The sequence below is a fragment of the Dendropsophus ebraccatus genome, chromosome 5 (assembly GCF_027789765.1).
Source record: "Dendropsophus ebraccatus isolate aDenEbr1 chromosome 5, aDenEbr1.pat, whole genome shotgun sequence".
Lineage (NCBI taxonomy): Eukaryota > Metazoa > Chordata > Amphibia > Anura > Hylidae > Dendropsophus > Dendropsophus ebraccatus.
In genome coordinates this window covers 90,722,173-90,740,740 of record NC_091458.1, presented here as the reverse complement: position 1 = coordinate 90,740,740, position 18,568 = coordinate 90,722,173, and the positions used below count along the sequence as shown (strand labels likewise).

The following is an 18,568-nucleotide window of genomic DNA, read 5'->3' as shown; positions in this document are numbered from 1 at the left end:
ACCGCAGCTCCCTGGAAGGAACATCCGACCAAATAGCATTGGAGGGGAGTAAAGTGCAGCTATTCGAATCTACAATGGACCAGCAGATTCACTAATATCCTTCCTTTATGGATAGCGCAGGGGTCTATATCTGGGTCAAAACCACTCAAATAATATCATTATTATTATTATTTCAGCGGTTTTGACCCAGATATAGACACCTGCGCTATCCATAAAGGAAGAATATTAGTTAGGGCTGGGCGGTATACCGTGAAAATACCGATACCGTCCCTGGCGTCGGTTAACCGACCTCAACTTTGCCAGGACGGTATCTGCGGTATTTCACGTTTGTGGTGTGCTGAGCAGGGATGCCGGCAGTCAGGCAGGACGTGGCTGCAGCAGATCAGATGAGGGATCACTGAGCTCTGACACTACAGCCCGGGGATCCGGATTATCTCCCCCCGGACCCCAAGACGCGGACACTGAGCCTGTGGAGAACAGCGGCGGAGTGCAGCCTGCGCTCCCCGCCTAGGCCTCTCTCCCCGGTCAGCGCATGCAGCACAGAGCCGAGGACCGGGTGACCGCTCTGCCCCCTCCCCCTCCTGTCACTGCCGGGACCTGTCCAGAGGCGCCAGTCACTGTGCGCAGCCACAACTCTCCCCCTCTGTGTAACTAACAGCAGCTCTCATGAGGGTAACCTCTTCCTTATATGTGCCGCTGCCGTCCACACAGCCCTCCCCTGTCACCAGTCTCCGGGAGGTACACTCTCCAGCCGCAGGGTTGTAGATCATCCCCCCCAGGCCAGATAAGGATTGATGGGACAGTGTGTAGCAGCAGGTTAATGCACGGAGGAGCCGCTGTCTTGTTTAGCTGCTGTGCTCTCCTCTTATCACTGACACCCGAGGCAGAGGCTAAAGGAGGAAAGGGTTTCTCAATTCTGTATGTACACAGAGCATAGCAGAGCTGGAATAGCAGAGCTGTCTCAGTTGTCTGCTGTGTGTGTATAGATAGACCTGTCCCCCCCCCTCCTGTGTATAGAGAGACCTGTCCCCCCCTCCTGTGTATAGAGAGACCTGTCCCCCCTCCTGTGTATAGAGAGACCTGTCCCCCCCCCTCCTGTGTATAGAGAGACCTGTCCCCCCTCCTGTGTATAGAGATTCATGTCCCCCCTCCTGTGTATAGAGACCTGTCCCCCCCTCCTGTGTATAGAGAGACCTGTCCCCCCCCTCCTGTGTATAGAGACATGTCCCCCCCATCCTGTGTATAGAGAGACCTGTCCCCCCTCCTGTGTGTATAGAGACCCGTCCCCCCCTCCTGTGTGTATAGAGAGACCCGTCCCCCCTCCTGTGTGTATAGAGACCCGTCCCCCCTCCTGTGTATATAGAGAGACCCGTCCCCCTTCCTGTGTATATAGAGAGACCCGTCCCCCCTCCTGTGTGTATAGAGAGACCCGTCCCCCCTCCTGTGTGTATAGAGAGACCCGTCCCCCCTCCTGTGTGTATAAAGAGACCTGCCCCACTCCTGTGTGTATAGAGAGACCCGCCCCACTCCTGTGTGTATAGAGAGACCCGCCCCCCCCCTCCTGTGTATAGAGAGACCTGTCCCCCCTCCTGTGTGTATAGAGAGACCTGTCCCCCTCCTGTGTGTATAGAGACCTGTCCCCCCTCCTGTGTGCATAGAGAGACCTGTCCCCCCTCCTGTGTATAGAGAGACCTGTCCCCCCTCCTGTGTATAGAGAGACCTGTCCCCCCTCCTGTGTATAGAGAGACCTGTCCCCCCTCCTGTGTATAGAGAGACCTGTCCCCCCTCCTGTGTATAGAGAGACCTGTCCCCCCTCCTGTGTATAGAGAGACCTGTCCCCCCTCCTGTGTATAGAGAGACCTGTCCCCCCTCCTGTGTATAGAGAGACCTGTCCCCCCTCCTGTATATAGAGAGACCTGTCCCCCCTCCTGTATGTATATAGAGACACCTGTCCCCCTCCTGTATGTATATAGAGACACCTGTCCCCCTCCTGTGTGTATATAGAGACCTGTCCCCCCTCCTGTGTGTATATAGAGAGACCTCTCCTCCTGTGTGTATATAGAGACCTGTCCCCCCTCCTGTATCTATATAGAGACCTGTCCCCCCTCCTGTGTATAGAGACCTGTCCCCCCTCCTGTATATAGAGACCTGTCCCCCCTCCTGTGTATAGAGAGACCTGTCCCCCCTCCTGTGTCTATATAGAGACCTGTCCCCCCTCCTGTGTATAGAGACCTGTCCCCCCTCCTGCATATAGAGACCTGTCCCCCCTCCTGTATATAGAGAGATCTGTCCCCCCTCCTGTGTATAGAGAGACCTGTCCCCCCTCCTGTATATAGAGAGATCTGTCCCCCCTCCTGTGTATAGACCTGTCCCCCCTCCTGTATATAGAGAGATCTGTCCCCCCTCCTGTGTATAGAGAGACCTGCCCCCCCTCCTGTATATAGAGACCTGTCCCCCCTCCTGTATATAGAGAGATCTGTCCCCCCCTCCTGTGTATAGAGAGACCTGTCCCCCCTCCTGTATATAGAGAGATCTGTCCCCCCTCCTGTGTATAGACCTGTCCCCCCTCCTGTATATAGAGAAATCTGTCCCCCCTCCTGTGTATAGAGAGACCTGTCCCCCCTCCTGTATATAGAGACCTGTCCCCCCTCCTGTGTATAGAGAGACCTGTCCCCCCCTCCTGTGTCTATATAGAGACCTGTCCCCCCTCCTGTGTATAGAGAGACCTGTCCCCCCTCCTGTATATAGAGACCTGTCCCCCCTCCTGTATATAGAGAGATCTGTCCCCCCTCCTGTATATAGAGAGACCTGTCCCCCCTCCTGTATATAGAGAGATCTGTCCCCCCTCCTGTGTATAGAGAGACCTGTCCCCCCTCCTGTATATAGAGACCTGTCCCCCCTCCTGTATATAGAGAGATCTGTCCCCCCTCCTGTGTATAGAGAGACCTGTCCCCCTCCTGTATATAGAGAGATCTGTCCCCCCTCCTGTGTATAGAGAAACCTGTCCCCCCTCCTGTATATAGAGACCTGTCCCCCCTCCTGTATATAGAGATCTGTCCCCCCTCCTGTGTATAGAGAGACCTGTCCCCCCTCCTGTGTATAGAGACCTGTCCCCCCTCCTGTGTATAGAGAGACCTGTCCCCCCTCCTGTATATAGAGAGATCTGTCCCCCCTCCTGTATATAGAGAGACCTGTCCCCCCTCCTGTATATAGAGAGATCTGTCCCCCCTCCTGTGTATAGAGAGACCTGTCCCCCCTCCTGTGTGTATATAGAGAAACCTGTCCCCCCTCCTGTGTGTATATAGAGAAACCTGTCCCCCTCCTGTGTGTATATAGAGAGACCTCTCCTCCTGTGTGTATATAGAGAGACCTCTCCTCCTGTGTGTACGTAGCTGTATAACTCTGATAATAATAATGACAATAGACTAAATTCACAACCTTGTGTTGCTGCTCAGTGAGTTACTTTTCTTTTTTTTGAACATAATATCCCGAGTTTGGCACAGGCAAGTGGGTGTGGCTTGTAAAAAGGGCGTGGCTTACAAAGGGCGTGTCATAGTTATCGTTCAATTATCGTTACCGCAGCTACACGTGCGATAAACCGCGATATTGATTTAGGCCAATATAGCCCAGCCCTAATATTAGTGAATCTGCCAGTCCAGTGTAGATTCGAATTGCTGTAGAAAAAAAATAGAAGCACAGCTGGATATATGAAAGGTAAATAACGTCCGTTATTTCATAATGATGGCCGTGATTGTACAAACAATGGCTGTTACTTGACTTCAAAAGGACAGCTGTCTTACTGCCAAAAACAGACGGTGTGTGAACATAGCCTAAGGGTCCTATAAGGCAAAGCAATTTTTAACGATAAATGATCTCAAATGAGATTGTTTATCACTAACCCGAAATAGTTCATCATATTACACAGAATGATCGTTTATTCCATCTGATCCCCTCAAAAGAATGAATGATGTGGAATTACACTGAGCGATTAGTGAACGAATGAGGAATTATAGAGAACGAATGTGGAATTACAGTGAATGATTAGCCAACGATTAACAGTGATTATAGGGTCAGATCTACATCAACGATAAATGACACGCGAATGATTTTTCGATCGTTGCCTGCAATTACACAGGAAGATTATTGTTTAAATTTGAATATATAACGATTTTTCGCATGATAATCATCCCGCGTAACAGGGCCCTAAGGGTACATCATTTCTGTCCAGGCCAGTTCCATAGTTTATTTTTTTACCCTTTTATTGGTCGATTCTCAGTAAATTATAGATTACTATTACTTTTGCAATTTATTACATTATTACTTTTGTCAGTTTTGTCAATTATTTCAGAAAACATTGTAGGATTTTCTTTTTTAAAACAAAATGGTACCAACAATTTTGTCCATGTGTGTATAATACAAGATGTATAATGGAAAACCTACATATAATAAAAGTCATTGTGTTTCACTGAAAATAAGACAGGGTTTCTCAGAAAAAAAGGGCTAGGGCTAATTTTCTAGTTAGGAGAAACACAGTATGCAGCCTGCAAAAAGGTCTAGGGCTAGGTCTTATTTTGGGGGTCAGTCTTACTTTCGTAAGATCACTGTAATAACAAGAAACTCTTTCCTTAAAAAAAAAAACTAAACAAAACAAAAACAAAACATGTGTATAAGCGTCATGGTTTACTTACAACATACCAAACCCAGGCTGTTGCGTAACTCCTGGTTTGAAACGATCCTTCCTCATTTCTTTTGTCATGATAAGCTATTTAAATGTATATGGTGCTTTGACTTTTACTGAAGACCAAATATTTGAATAAAAAAAAAAACAGGAATGTGTAAGAATAGCAAGTTTTTGCCAAAGACCTGAACTATTACTTGGGAATTTTGATGTACTATTACATGTAAAAATGTTTAACATATTCTCACTATAGTACTTAAAGGGGTTGTCCAAGATCTTTCTATATACTAGTATTACACTTCTGTGGGTGTTGTATGTTGTATATACACTTTTATTTTTTATTTAGAGTACTTATTGTGTTCTCAGTCTGTTTCCTGTTCCTGCCAGCGAGGGAACAGTCAGTTATCAGGTGGGTGGGGTTACACGTCCACAATAATTTAGTCCCACCCTGTAACAGGAGCTAACATCTGAGCCCAGTAGAAACTGCAGCAGTAAGGGCAGTATGACATTGAGGAGACCAGGAGCTTATAGCTATGTTGTGGGTGGCACAGAGGTTAGCCATGTTGCTTGGTAGTTTGGGGGTCCTGGGATCAAATGCTACTAAGGATAACAGCTGCATGTACATTATGTCCCCCAATGTTTACTTGGATTTTATAACACACTCCAAAACATTGTGGGACCAATATGAGTGACTACAATATCTGTAAAGCAATGTAGAATATGTTTGAGCTATATCAATAAAGGAACATTATTGTTATTATTGTACTGTATTGTAAAGATGTACAGTGTTAGGGCAGAGCAATATGGGGGGTAGAGAGGCTACTTCACATCATGTCAGTCACCATTCTATCTATTAGTTACTTGGGTAAACGTGCAGCAGAATCCTGGCTCATTGAAACCTCAACCCGCCTGTAGGATGGCTACTGTAGTGTATGTGTAATCCAGGACTACAACTCCTAACGTACTTGTCCTACAACAGATAAAAGATTATAGATTGTAAGCCCAAGCAGGCAGAGTCCTCTTTCCTCATGTGCCAGTCTGCCAGTTACCTTTATGTAATGTGTTTTTGTTCTTGTAATATTCCTGTTTGTTAACCCTATCGCTTCTATAGCGCTCTGGAATCAAGGGCTCTTTATAAATAAATAATATAAGTAACTGACAGACACTGAGCCACCATGCTGCCCAAAAGGCACTTGTAGTAATACAGACATCTCCCTGCCTATAGGTAGAATAGACAAGACTAGATTTAAAGAGGAGGGGGTGGAGCAAAAGGCTTGCAAAGCTGTGATGTCACTGCTGACCTCTGTGACCTGGAAGTTCAAATGCAAAACGTAGCAACAAAGGATGCCCAGGTGAAAAAAAAAGTTAGAAAAAACAACTATGGGAAAGGGACAGATTACAATTAGAAAAATTGGTTGGGCAATCTCCTTAAGGTAATAATGGGGTAGGTGAGTGATTAATGATGTAGTAATGCAACTGGGTACTTACCACACCACTGACAGCAACCACCAGGATATAGGGACTTGATGTCAAAAGCTAAACAGAGGAAATACAAATGTTAAGCATAGCAAGACAGCTGAAATAGAATGCAACAGACCAAAACCCATTTTTTTGTAACCTCTATCTTTTACATTGAGGACAACGGGAGAAAGAGGGATCAAATTTGTTACAATACAAAGAAAATGAGAAAGGAAATAAAAAGAAACCTCCTCATTTTTGTTACCGCCTGAATTTCTGAATAAAAAAGTATCACTAACAATCTCAAAGTATTTGCCTGTTTTAACGCAAGATCTTTATGGTGTGTTTACGCAGATTTACCTGTCAGATTACTGAAGCCAAAGCCAGGAATGGATTTTAAAAGAGGAGAAATCTCAGTCTTTCCTTTATTACCTGTTCTCTGTTCTCAGTCTGTTCCTGGCTTTGGCTTCAATAATCTTTCAGATAAATCTGTCTGTGTAAACCAGGGGTGGGGAACCTTTTCCATGTCGAGGGCCGGTCGGGCATTAATAAAATCATTCGAGGGCCGCATACCATGTGCGGCAGTTAGTAGTGTGGGTTTGCAGCACCCAGGGCAAGGCAAAGTATTGTTCCCCTAGTTCCCCTGCTATTGTAGTTAACCCCCAGTGATGCCCTGCTATTGTAGTTAACCCCCCCAGTGATGCCCCTTGTAGTCTAGTTAACCCCCAAGTCATGCCTCTGGTAGGCCTAGTTAACCCCCATCAGTCATGTCCCTGGTAGCCTAGTTAACCCCCATCAGTCATGTCCCAGGTGGCCTAGTTAACCCCCATCAGTCATGTCCCTGGTGGCCTAGTTAACCCCCATCAGGCATGTCCCTGGTGGCCTAGTTAACCCCCATCAGGCATGTCCCTGGTGGCCTAGTTAACCCCCATCAGGCATGTCCCTGGTGGCCTAGTTAACCCCCATCAGTCATGTTCCAGGTGGCCTAGTTAACCCCCATCAGTCATGTCCCAGGTGGCCTAGTTAACCCCCATCAGGCATGTCCCTGGTGGCCTAGTTAACCCCCATCAGGCATGTCCCTGGTGGCCTAGTTAACCCCCATCAGGCATGTCCCTGGTGGCCTAGTTAACCCCCATCAGGCATGTCCCTGGTGGCCTAGTTAACCCCCATCAGGCATGTCCCTGGTGGCCTAGTTAACCCCCATCAGGCATGTCCCTGGTGGCCTAGTTAACCCCCATCAGGCATGTCCCTGGTGGCCTAGTTAACCCCCATCAGGCATGTCCCTGGTGGCCTAGTTAACCCCCATCAGGCATGTCCCTGGTGGCCTAGTTAACCCCCATCAGGCATGTCCCTGGTGGCCTAGTTAACCCCCATCAGGCATGTCCCTGGTGGCCTAGTTAACCCCCATCAGTCATGTCCCTGGTGGCCTAGTTAACCCCCATCAGGCATGTCCCTGGTGGCCTAGTAAACCCCCATCAGGCATGTCCCTGGTGGCCTAGTTAACCCCATCAGGCATATCCCTAGTGGCCTATTTAACCCCCATCAGGCATATCCCTGGTGGCCTAGTTAACCCCCATCAGGCATATCCCTGGTGGCCTAGTTAACCCCCATCAGGCATGTCCCTGGTGGCCTAGTTAACCCCCAAATAAAAAAATAAACATCCCACTCACCTTACCTCCGTTCCCACACTGCCCATGTCCTCTTCTGTCCCAGGTCCTCTGTGCCGGTCTTTCTCCTGCAGGCGGCGCGCGATGAAATGACGTCATCGCGCGCGGCCCGCAGGAGACTGCTAACACACGCCGCTCTGCTGGGGAAGAAGCCGGCATAGACAGCATCCTCCTGTATCCGGCAGCTGTCACAGACACCGGAGGATGCTGTGTATGCCGGCTTCTTCCTCCTCCAGAGCGGCGCGCATCACAGGGGAGCTGCGGGCCGCGGGCCGCATCGGGAGGTCTCAGGGGCCGGATGCGGCCCGCGGGCCGGAGGTTCCCCACCCCTGGTGTAAACGCACCATTAGAAAACGTTACAACAAGGCTGCAGGCTGAAGGAAAGCACCCACCCTTGAATGTCTGCTGTCCCTAGTATGGTCCCAGCTCATACTGAGAATTAAAAACTAAGACATTTATGATCTATAAATGTTATGAATTGTCACGTCAATTCTTTCAGCGGAATGCGGAATCAGCCGGCCCATAGAATGGTGTTTATGGAGCTGGCGGGAAGGCACGCAGCCGAGAGCGCGTACAGGCGACGGAATTCCGCGGAATTTCTCCGCGAGAATTCCGTAGTCTGAACCCACCCTATTAGTACAAAGCAGCCTCTTAAAAAGTATCCAGGAACATATGAGAGGTGCCAGTGTCCCGTTACAAATCAGTATGTCCACTGTTTCTATAAGAATTCAATCAAGAAAAAAATGAAATTTAAAATTAAGAACCCTGAAGGAGGAGTCGGGAGAAGTCCGCTTTAATCTCATTTACTCCCAGCTCTGCGTCACGTGACTGGGACGGCCGCACAACAAAACCCTATGGCGTCCACTCAATCACACAGACACAGAAGTGGAAGAGGAAGAGGAATGCACAGCAGCACAGTTGTCTCCCTGCTGCTTGTCCTGATCAGTCATGGTCTGAACACTCACACCTCGACCAATTCAAACTTTTGACGTGTCTCTGTCACACGTCAAATTTTTTTCCCAATAAGCGGAACCCATTTTTTATAGTAATCCTCTGGACTGCAGCTGGATGTCCTGTATTTACTGTTTAATACAAGATTTTTTGTGATCTAAATATTTAGGGACGGCATGCTGCAAGGAAATCTATAGGCTGCTTTTCTACTAATACAAGAGAAAAATGGATTTTTAACATAAAGGTATAATTTCTTACTTATATTTACAGATAAGGAAATAACACTCATTAACATCATTTTTTACTCATGTTGGATAAAGCGTTAAATGAGTAACACTTGCATATGTGAAATCAGCTCTAACATCTCTGTTGATCTATAGTTTCTTAAAAAGGTAAAAGCTGCACTAATATGTAAAACAAGATAAAGATCAGTATCTGCCGAGAGAACCTGCTGATATGCCACAAAAGCCTTTACCTTAGCAGTTGATAGCTGTTAGGAACGCTCTTTTGCGCCTCCGCATTCTTTAGAAATTCGCTAATTGCCCCTATGCAAATATGGGGCATAAGGGCATTTGGGGCGTCGCCTGGGTCCGGGAGCACCACTTTGTCCTGCCCAGTCCGCCCCCATGAGTACCACCCCGCCCGCCCCCTCCAGTCCAGTTCACCCAGCACAGCCTCCTCCCGTCCCGCCCAGCCCGCCCCATCTGTACCCCCCCGCCCAGTTCACCCAGTACAGCCAGCATCCCCTCGTCCAGCTCAGCCCACCCTCTCCCATGCAGTATGACAGCCGATCCAGACCCCACGACAATAGGGTGCTCACTGCTACAGTTTGCAGATAGCAGGAGTGTGATCGGCGCTGGGAGCCTGGGTTGAGCTGGATGCTAAAGATCAGCCCAGGCTCCCAGCGCCAATTGCGTTCTTGCTATTTGCAAACTGTAGCAGTTAGCATGAATACAGCTTAAGGTTGAAGCAGTGGCTTTTTTCAGTTTTTTTTTTTTACATGCTTGCATGTTAAAACTGATAACCATACGTACCCATCATTGTGGAAATATAAGGCTGTCCAATTCGTCTTATTTACAAACTGTAGCAGTGAGCAGCATCCTGTCCTGGGGTCCTGAACGGCATTCAAGCGCCAGAAAAGTGTCCTCCACACTGTCCCACCAGCTCGGCCCACCCCCTCCCAGCGTGGGACAGTATGGGGGACACTCTTCTGGCGCTTGAATGCCATTCAGGAGCCCAGGACAGTATGCTGCTCACTGCTACAGTTTGTAAATAAGGCGAAATGAACAGCCTTATATTTCCACAATGATGGGTACGTATGGTTAGCAGTTTTAACATGCAAGTATGTAAAAAAAAATAAAAAAAAAGCCACTGCTCCAACCTTAAGCTGTATTCATGTGAAATGAAAGCTTTTTATTACGTACATAAGGTGATATACACACAAAAATAGAGAATTATATACATATGTACAGTTGCCTGTTTCACCACTAGAGTATACCCCCCGGTATGGGCATCCCCATGCTGCCATTGACAGGGGGCTATCCCTATACTGGAGACACGGAAAAAGCAGGAAAAAATGATAACATTCATTTCAGATGGGGGCAGACTGGGCGGGACAGAGTATTTCTCTCGGACCCAGGCGACACCCCAATGCATATTTGCATTGGGGCACTTAGCAAATTCCTAAAGAATGCAGAGGCGCTGAACAGCGTTCCTAACAGCTATCAACTGTTAAGGTAAAGGGCTTTTGTGGCATATCAGCAGGTTCTCTCGGCCGCTTTAACTTTTGCATAAAATATGCTGCAAAACCAATAAAATTTTATATGTGTAGTGCAATTGAAAATAAAATACAATTTTTTTTTATTTGGGGGGGGGGGGGTTGTGTTTACACAGTTCACTCTACAGTAAAGCTGACAAGGTTTGCATGTTCCTCAAGATGTTACGATTACAATGATATGCAACTTGCACTACTTTTATTGCATTACTTCTATTACCATCATTAAAATGCTTTTATCCTTTGGTCTATGGGCTGGGGTGAGGTGTCATTTTTGGTGCCATGATCTGTAGTTTCTATTGGTACCTTGACTGCGTATATGCGACTTTTTGATAACTTTTTATTAAAAATTTTCTGGATTTGATGCTACCAAAAATGGCGCTAAAAATAACACCCCATACAGCACCATAGGTGATAAACTAAAAACCGTTATAAAAGTTACAAAAGGACCATTTTATTAATTATGGTTTTGTTCAGACTGACCTATAGAATAATGGTATCATGTCACTTTTACCATATAGTGCATTGCGTAGACACTGGAACCCCCCAAAAGTTACCATATTGCATTGTTTTTTCCAATTCCACCAATTTATATTTTCATAAATAATATTTTTGGGGTTCCATCATAACATGTTATGGTAGAATGAAAGGCGCCATTAGAAAGTACACCTATTCCCGGAGCCCTTACATGGCCCTGTACATAAAAATATGAAAGTGCTAGAGCTCTAAGAAGGGATGAAGGAAATACCAAAAATACAAAAATGAAAAATGGTGTGGTCCACTGGGTCATTTTGGGCTTGGTCCTCAATGGGTTAAAGGTGATAAGATTCACTCATCTCAGTGTTAAATTTCCACTGACAATGGATCATCTTACTAATCTTCTGGCATAAATCTATAAGGGTGCGTTCACACGTAACAGATCCGCAGCAGATTTCTCGCTGCGAATTAGCAGCAGGATCCGCTGCAGATCCGTGCCCTGTACACTCTGGGCGGACAAACTCGCAGCAGGATGGACATCTCTACATGGCTTCTTACAACCATGTAAAATGAGAGCGATCACCTACTGAAGCCATGGGATTGAATGATCCATGGACATCCCGCTGTGAGTATGTCAGCAGCCCGCCCTGTTAACCCCTGGCCGCTGGAGCGTATACATCACCTTCTCCCCGCTCTGGCTTGCTTCGGGGCTCCCGGCGTCTTCACGTCCCGCTCAGCCAATCATTGCTTCGGGGCTCCCGGCACGTCCCGCTCAGCCGATCAGTACACTGCCAAGCCGCCGCGGCTTGGCAGCATACTGATTGCCCGAGAAGTCGTGCCAGGAGCCCCGAAGCAAGCCGGAGCATGGAGAAGGTGACGTATATGCTCCGGCGGCCAAGGGTTAACAGGGCGGGCTGCTGACATGATCACAGCGGGATGTCCATGGGTCATTCCATCCCATGGCTTCAGTAGGTGATTGCTCTCATTTTACATGGTTGTAAGAAGCCATGTAGAGATGTCCATCCCGCTGTGAGTTTGTCCGCCCAGAGTGTACAGGGCACGGATCTGCAGAGGATCCTGCTGCTAATTCGCAGCAAGAAATCTGCTGCGGATCTGTTACGTGTGAGATGGACATTTTCTTGAGATATAATGAATGTAGCAGTCTATAATGTACCAGAAATTTCTGGAGGTTGGACAAGTTGTTTGTGAGTGCTCTTATTCAGGTATAGGTGTTACTGGCACTTCAGGGTGTAAAGCGTTTGTACTGAATTTAAAGGGTATTTTGGAGAATTTTACCTCTAACTGTGCTTAGGGAGCAGTTAAATAGAAAAAACAACTATACCACTGCTGCTGTCTCCACTGCAAGCACTTCTTATCGGTGCAGAACCTTCCCACTGAGTTAATCAGTGGCAGGACACTAACTTGCTGAGTGGAAAAGTCCTTGCACAGATACAAGGAAGTGCTTTACAGCAGAGACAGACACTAGGACAGTAGGGGCTGTAGAAAAGTGAGGAAGGTAAGTATAGTCTTTTTTTTTTCTTTTTAGCTGCTACCCCAGCACAGCAGCAAACAGTAACAGAAGTACCTAGGCAGATCGGAAACTGTATAGTGATTTCCCCATCTTCCCCCAAAAAATAATTTTTACGCAAAAAGAAGATAAAATAAGGACCACACAATATTGAATATGAAATTTTACCCACCTGTAGTCCCACTATGTACACTAACGTTTTATTGGTGATTGGAAACCAGCCAAATATGTGAGCCAATGGCACTCGTGGCACGGAACAGTAAAATGGCACAAATAATGCGAAAACAGGAGATAAGCTGTGGAGGTAAGTATTAGAAACAAGTTAATACTGGGACATAAAACCATCATGGGCAATACCACTATTCAAACATGTTCTAAGATTACAGGGACACTCTTCTATTTATAAACAAGAAACTGTCATATCTGCATTTTTTCCATTTTAAAAACGACAGACACAGCAGGTTTAAAGAAACGGCAACTATACAGGTACATGGACGGCACACAAATACATTTAGGGGAAAAAATAATCAGTGCATTTATAAAAGTTACAATTGGAAAAATTGTCAAATAATAGTACAGCCAGGGCTTATTTAGACGCACATCTATTAACCATAGATAATAACTCTGCACACCTTTAAAAAGGAGTTTGATCATTCTTTTTTAGTCTTTATTTAAAAGTTGCTTACTTTTGCTTGAACAGCCTGTATCTTGTGTCTGTTCTCTTTTCTTCCCCCATCTACTATCTAAGCTTGGGTTCACACTATATCAAGTAGTGTCTGGCAACGGATATTTTTACATTTCTTCAATAAAAGTTATATAATTTTGTTATACTACTTTTTTTTAAAAGAAAAAAAAAACATTTAATTGGTGCCTTGATGACCCTCACTGCTGCCAGTGAATGTAAAAATATTAGACTTTTCTTTTTTTTTGCCCATATAATGGACACTCACCACCACTGTTGTCTGCTTTAACCCTGCTCTGCAACATACATACAACTGAATACTGTGTCTAGGTCATTTGACCTCTGATCAGCCAACATCTTAGATTGCAAACTGCACCATTCCCCTTTCAATGTGTTATCAATCCCATGATGCATCAGCAGAGCATTAAACAGACAGGCAGTGTCATAAGTATTCTTTGGACGTATATGTTGGAGACCCCACCACCTAATAGACACTGCTTATTCTTTGAAAGTCTGATTTGCAGCTAAATATGGCAGGAAATTTCCAATGAAGACTAATCTAGAAAGTGGTTTAGTTCTGCATTCAGAAAACACATTAACAATCCACACCTATCTCAAGAACATGGACCTGCCAGGTGGAGGGGGTGGGGATGCTGAAAGCAGTTAAGCAGGCTGTTTTATGGTGCGTTTACACAGATTTATCTAACAGAGTTTTGAAGCCAAAACTAGGAGCAGACTATAAACAGAGAACAGGTCATAAAGGAAAGACTGAGATTTCTTCTCTTCTCAAATCCATTCCTGGCTTTGGCTTCCAAAATCTGTCAGATAAATCTGTCTGTGTAAACGCTCCATTACACAGTTTCCAGAACCACTTTAAAACACAACAATAGCTGAGTGCACCTGGATAGTATTAGCGGGTGTAGGCGGAGGCTCCACTTTCCAACAATGCAGTCCAATAATAAACCACCACGCTGAACAATCAACTTCCGTATGAATTTTTTTTTTTTTACTTTTTCCTTATAACATATAGTATTTCATAGATACTAAATCCATCCCCCAAGGTGTTTATCCAGCTGCCTTATAGCACTCCTTACCAGTCCTTCAGCTTTGCAAATGGAGGACCGTGATCTCCTGGAGGAGTAAGGTCAGATCTCCAGCTTTAAGAAGCCTGCTGAATGAGCACCTTGGGAGATATGGATTTTTGTATGGATTTTTTTGTATCTACGAAATACTTTTTGTGAATATTGCTTTAAGGAAAAAGTAAGAAAAAAACTTTTATAAAGGAAGTTGTTTGTTCAGCGTGGTGGTAGAGGTTAACGGGAGTTGAATAAGTAGACTGAAAGCTATACTAATTCATGAGTAAAAACTAAACCTGCTTGCAAAAGTTGGAATTTAATTTATTAATTATTTAATCTCAAAAAAGTTGTTAAACCCTTTGAATTAGGCAATTCTTCCTGGACGAGAGAAAAGGGAAACTCATTTTGCTGCAAAGGGGAAATGTCTGGTGGACCAAAGCCCTGGATGTTTTTTTAAAGGAATTCAGAAGATTATTGTTAGATCCACCAGTTACAATATGTGATGATTACAGGTCTCCTGCTCCCCATCCCTGCACAATGACCTCTGTACAGGTTACAGGTGCCTGCTGTATAACATATATGAATGCTGTTAGTAGCTCTGGCAAGATGACTGCCCCCATAATCATGCGAGGGGACAGAACAAAACATTTACAGAACATATAAACTGATTAAGGGTATAAACCCACACACCGTATATGCAGCGTATTTACTGCTGCGATACGCAGCAAACTCGCAGCAAACTCGCAGCAAAATCGCAGCAAAATCGCAGCAGATTAGATCTAAATAACTGAACACAGCATCAAATCTGTACCAACAAATCTGCTGCGTATTTGTTGCATATCTGCTGCATATACGGTGTGTGGGTTTATACCCTAAACATATAAACAGATTAGACAAATTATAATATGTTGGCATATGGTTTAATTACCTTAGTTAAAAAAAAATATACATTGCCTTTTAATTTGAAAAAAGAAAAATGTTTAATTACTAGAGATGAGCGAAACGGGTTCGAGTTCGAGTCCATCCAAACCCGAACGTTCGACATTTCATTAGCGGGGGCTGCTGAACTTGGATAAAGCTCTAAGGTTGCCTGGAAAACATGGATACAGCCAATGACTTAATCCATGTTTTCCACATAGCCTTAGGGCTTTATTCAAGTTCAGCAGCCACCGCTAATCAAATGCCGATCATTCGGGTTTGGATCGACTCGAACCTGAACCCGGTTCGCTCATCTCTATTAATTACCTAAATTTAACAAACTAGAGAGTAGAGTACAGAATTTGTACCATATAGTGCACTACATAAGTGGGTCACAAAGCTCCAAACTAACACCAAGATTCTGCTTTACCAACCTACACGTCAGACAACACTCTCTGATCTTATTCAGTAAATTAATAAATAACTGAACATCAGTTTTAATATTAAGCTTTTCAGCTTTCACTTCTCACAACCAAGAAGCAGACGGGTAGCGAGAAAGATGTTCTAACCACAAAGACAAAAAAATGCTGATTATGACACCAGCGAAGGCAAAGGAAACTTTTCTTGAAATCAGAAGGAGGGAACATTTATCTCTGCCACTTAGAAGAACACAGACGGAAAGACACATCAGCTCTGTAAGTATCTCATTATGGAGGATGGCAAGCAATTATCATCTAGATCACACAGCCAAAGGGCACTTTTATTTACAAGCAGCTTACAAGGCTTTGTAGGGTGAAGGGGAATCTCATTTAAACTTGTTTTCTCAGGCCAAAAACTTAATAAGCATTTTTAAAACCACAGAAGTAGTAATGGAATAGTATCATGTGTGAAGATGTGTTAATCTGGGTAAAAGTATACATATTGTTATATTAGGGGTCACCTAACTGCAGGCTAGGTAATAAGTATATGTTATTGAATTGTCATATATGCAATTTCTTCTCATACACGTTTGTATTCACCAAAAAGGACTTTGGGGTAATGAATATTTTAATATATTAGTATTTTATATGGACTTACCCATAATGTTTGATGGCACTACTCTGTGTATCTTAAAGCATTTCTTATGCCACTTTTAAAAATCTCACCAGGGACTATAATGGTACACTTACAATGAAGAGTTACTAACCAGTACCTTGTGCTCTGTATAGCTGGGAATGTGTCCTTCAAATAGAATTGTTTAAAAGTATCTAGTACATTAATGGTGCGTTCACACCCACAGGATCTGCAGCTGATTTTCTACTGCGGATCCGCAGCAGATTTCATTTAAATAACTGAACACAGCATCAAATCTGCTGCAGATCCTGTAGGTGTGAATGCACCCTAAATCTACTTTACCAGAATCAAATATCCTTTAATTGAGGAACTGTAGATTGTTATATTAGGGTAATAAACAGTATAATTCGTAGCTTCCTTCATATGACAAGCTTTACAATCTAAATGTGTGGTTAAATCTCACACGTTATAAGTAAAAATGATAAAAGTCACGGGTATAAAATGACTGGCTAGTCTTCACAAGAAGCTATACATGATCTGACTGCTGGGAAATAGTTACTAGATTACTGTACAAACCCTGGAGATAGCTAAATGATCATAATTCTGAAAGTCAATGACACTGAAAGAATGTAAACCTCCATAAAGTCTCAGTGGCTACTACAATGTCTAGTTTACAACGTTGCAGACTATTTCCCCCTGTACTACAGCCCATAATAACACAAAAGCCAGGGAGCGCCTCACTATATAATATGCAAAAGCTGCAATGACTAAATTCACCTAATGGGGCACACTTGTCAATGCAACCACCCTGATACCTTACTGCGTAGATCACTAATAAAAGTCCTATATGGCAAATACAGTTATGGATCCTTGAGGAAATCAGAGTATTACAGAACGACAGATGCCTCTCCTCTCTTTTGTTTTTGACATCACCACAGTATATGCCATAAATGTCCCTTTTACATTTCCGCTATATGGGGGTAACAATGCCATTCTCCTAACTCCAACAGAAGTAAAAGTAGGAGCAGCGCAGAAGCTCAATCATTCCTTCATTCACTTTACCAGTGCATCTCAATATACTGTAGAATATCATAAAGTTTTTTTTGTTTTTTTTTTCAGTAATTCAATTCAAAAAGTGAAACATCTATAATATATATACAGTGGTACTTTGGTTTAAGAGTAACTTGGTTTAAGAGCATTGCTTTGGTTTAAGAGCTCCCTGTACTGGGTGGGAGCAGAAGTAGGGGAGGGACATGGTGTGCATAGCGGGGTCTACAGCACTGTACTCTGACCCAGGAAGTCTCCCTCACCTTCTAAATCATGGCAGATCCACTTCAGGCTGGGGCTTGCATCAGGGGACAGGACTGTGGAGGTAATCTCTCCATAGCTGTAACCCCTCTCTCCCTGGACACAGAGTGCTGCATTATGTGCCCACATCTGTCCTGCTCATTCCTTCATACTCCCTGCAGTCTCTGTCAGCCCTTGTGTTTCCCATCCTCTTCATTACTGTACAGTAACTTATAATATCACATTCTGCTGTTTCTGAAGGTTTGTTTTATTTGTTTTACATGTTATTCAGAATAATCAATCACTATTTTTGGGGTGTGGAACCAATTGTCTGCATATCAGCGATTTCTTATGGGAAAATATGCTTTGGTTTTAGAGTGCATTTGGATAACAAGCGCAGTCCCGGAACGAATTATGTTCGTAATCCAAGGCACCACTGTATATATTATATTATATTATATCATTACAAACAGAGGAAATATTTTCTAGTGCTTATTTCTGCTTATGTTGATGATTAAGGCTTACAGCCAAGGAAAACCCACAATTCATTCTCTCAGATAATTAAAATAATTAACCCAAAACACCCGCAAAAGCTTCCTAAGTTTTTACAAGCTCCCTAATGGTGCATTTACACAGACAGATTTATCTGACAGATTTTGGAAGCCAAAGTCAGGAATGGACTTGAAAAGACAGGAAATCTCAGTCTTTCCTTTATGACCTGTACCCTGTTTATAGTCTGTTCCTGGCTTTGGCTTCAAAAATCTGTCAGATAAATCTTTCTGTGTAAACACACCATTAGTCTGGTTCTGTAGGCGACATAATCATGGGGAAGACTGCTGACTTGACAGCTGTCCAGAATGCAGTCATTGACACACTCCACAAGGAGGGGAAGCCCCAAAAGGTTGTTGCTAAAGAAGAGTGCTGTATTAAAGCATATTAATGGAAAGTTTAGAGGAAGGAAAGTGTGGTAGAAAAAGGTGCACAGCCGGGATAACCACAGCCTTGATAGAATTGTTAAG

At 44.3% G+C, this 18,568-nt stretch overlaps 2 protein-coding genes across 3 annotated transcripts in view; one reads left to right on the top strand and one right to left on the bottom strand.

The window, feature by feature from the left end:
- The window catches only part of UBAC2 (UBA domain containing 2), a 153,173-nt gene that overhangs the window by 41,280 nt on the left and 93,325 nt on the right, over positions 1–18,568 (bottom strand). Inside the window, exons 6-7 of the mRNA XM_069970710.1 lie at positions 12,706–12,829; positions 6,167–6,214 (exon numbers count right to left, since the gene is read on the bottom strand). Of these exons, the coding sequence (XP_069826811.1) occupies positions 6,167–6,214; positions 12,706–12,829 (172 nt within the window). The remainder of the gene's footprint in view (positions 1–6,166; positions 6,215–12,705; positions 12,830–18,568) is intronic.
- GPR183 (G protein-coupled receptor 183) overlaps positions 1–18,568 on the top strand; it is a 42,590-nt gene that overhangs the window by 8,775 nt on the left and 15,247 nt on the right. Inside the window, exon 1 of one of the 2 annotated variants that reach the window (XM_069970708.1) lies at positions 15,815–15,904. The exons of the other annotated variant lie outside the window; for it this stretch is intronic. The gene's annotated coding sequence lies outside the window, so the exon portion shown is untranslated. Of the gene's footprint in view, positions 1–15,814; positions 15,905–18,568 lie in introns of those variants that run through there. 2 annotated transcript variants of the gene reach the window in all.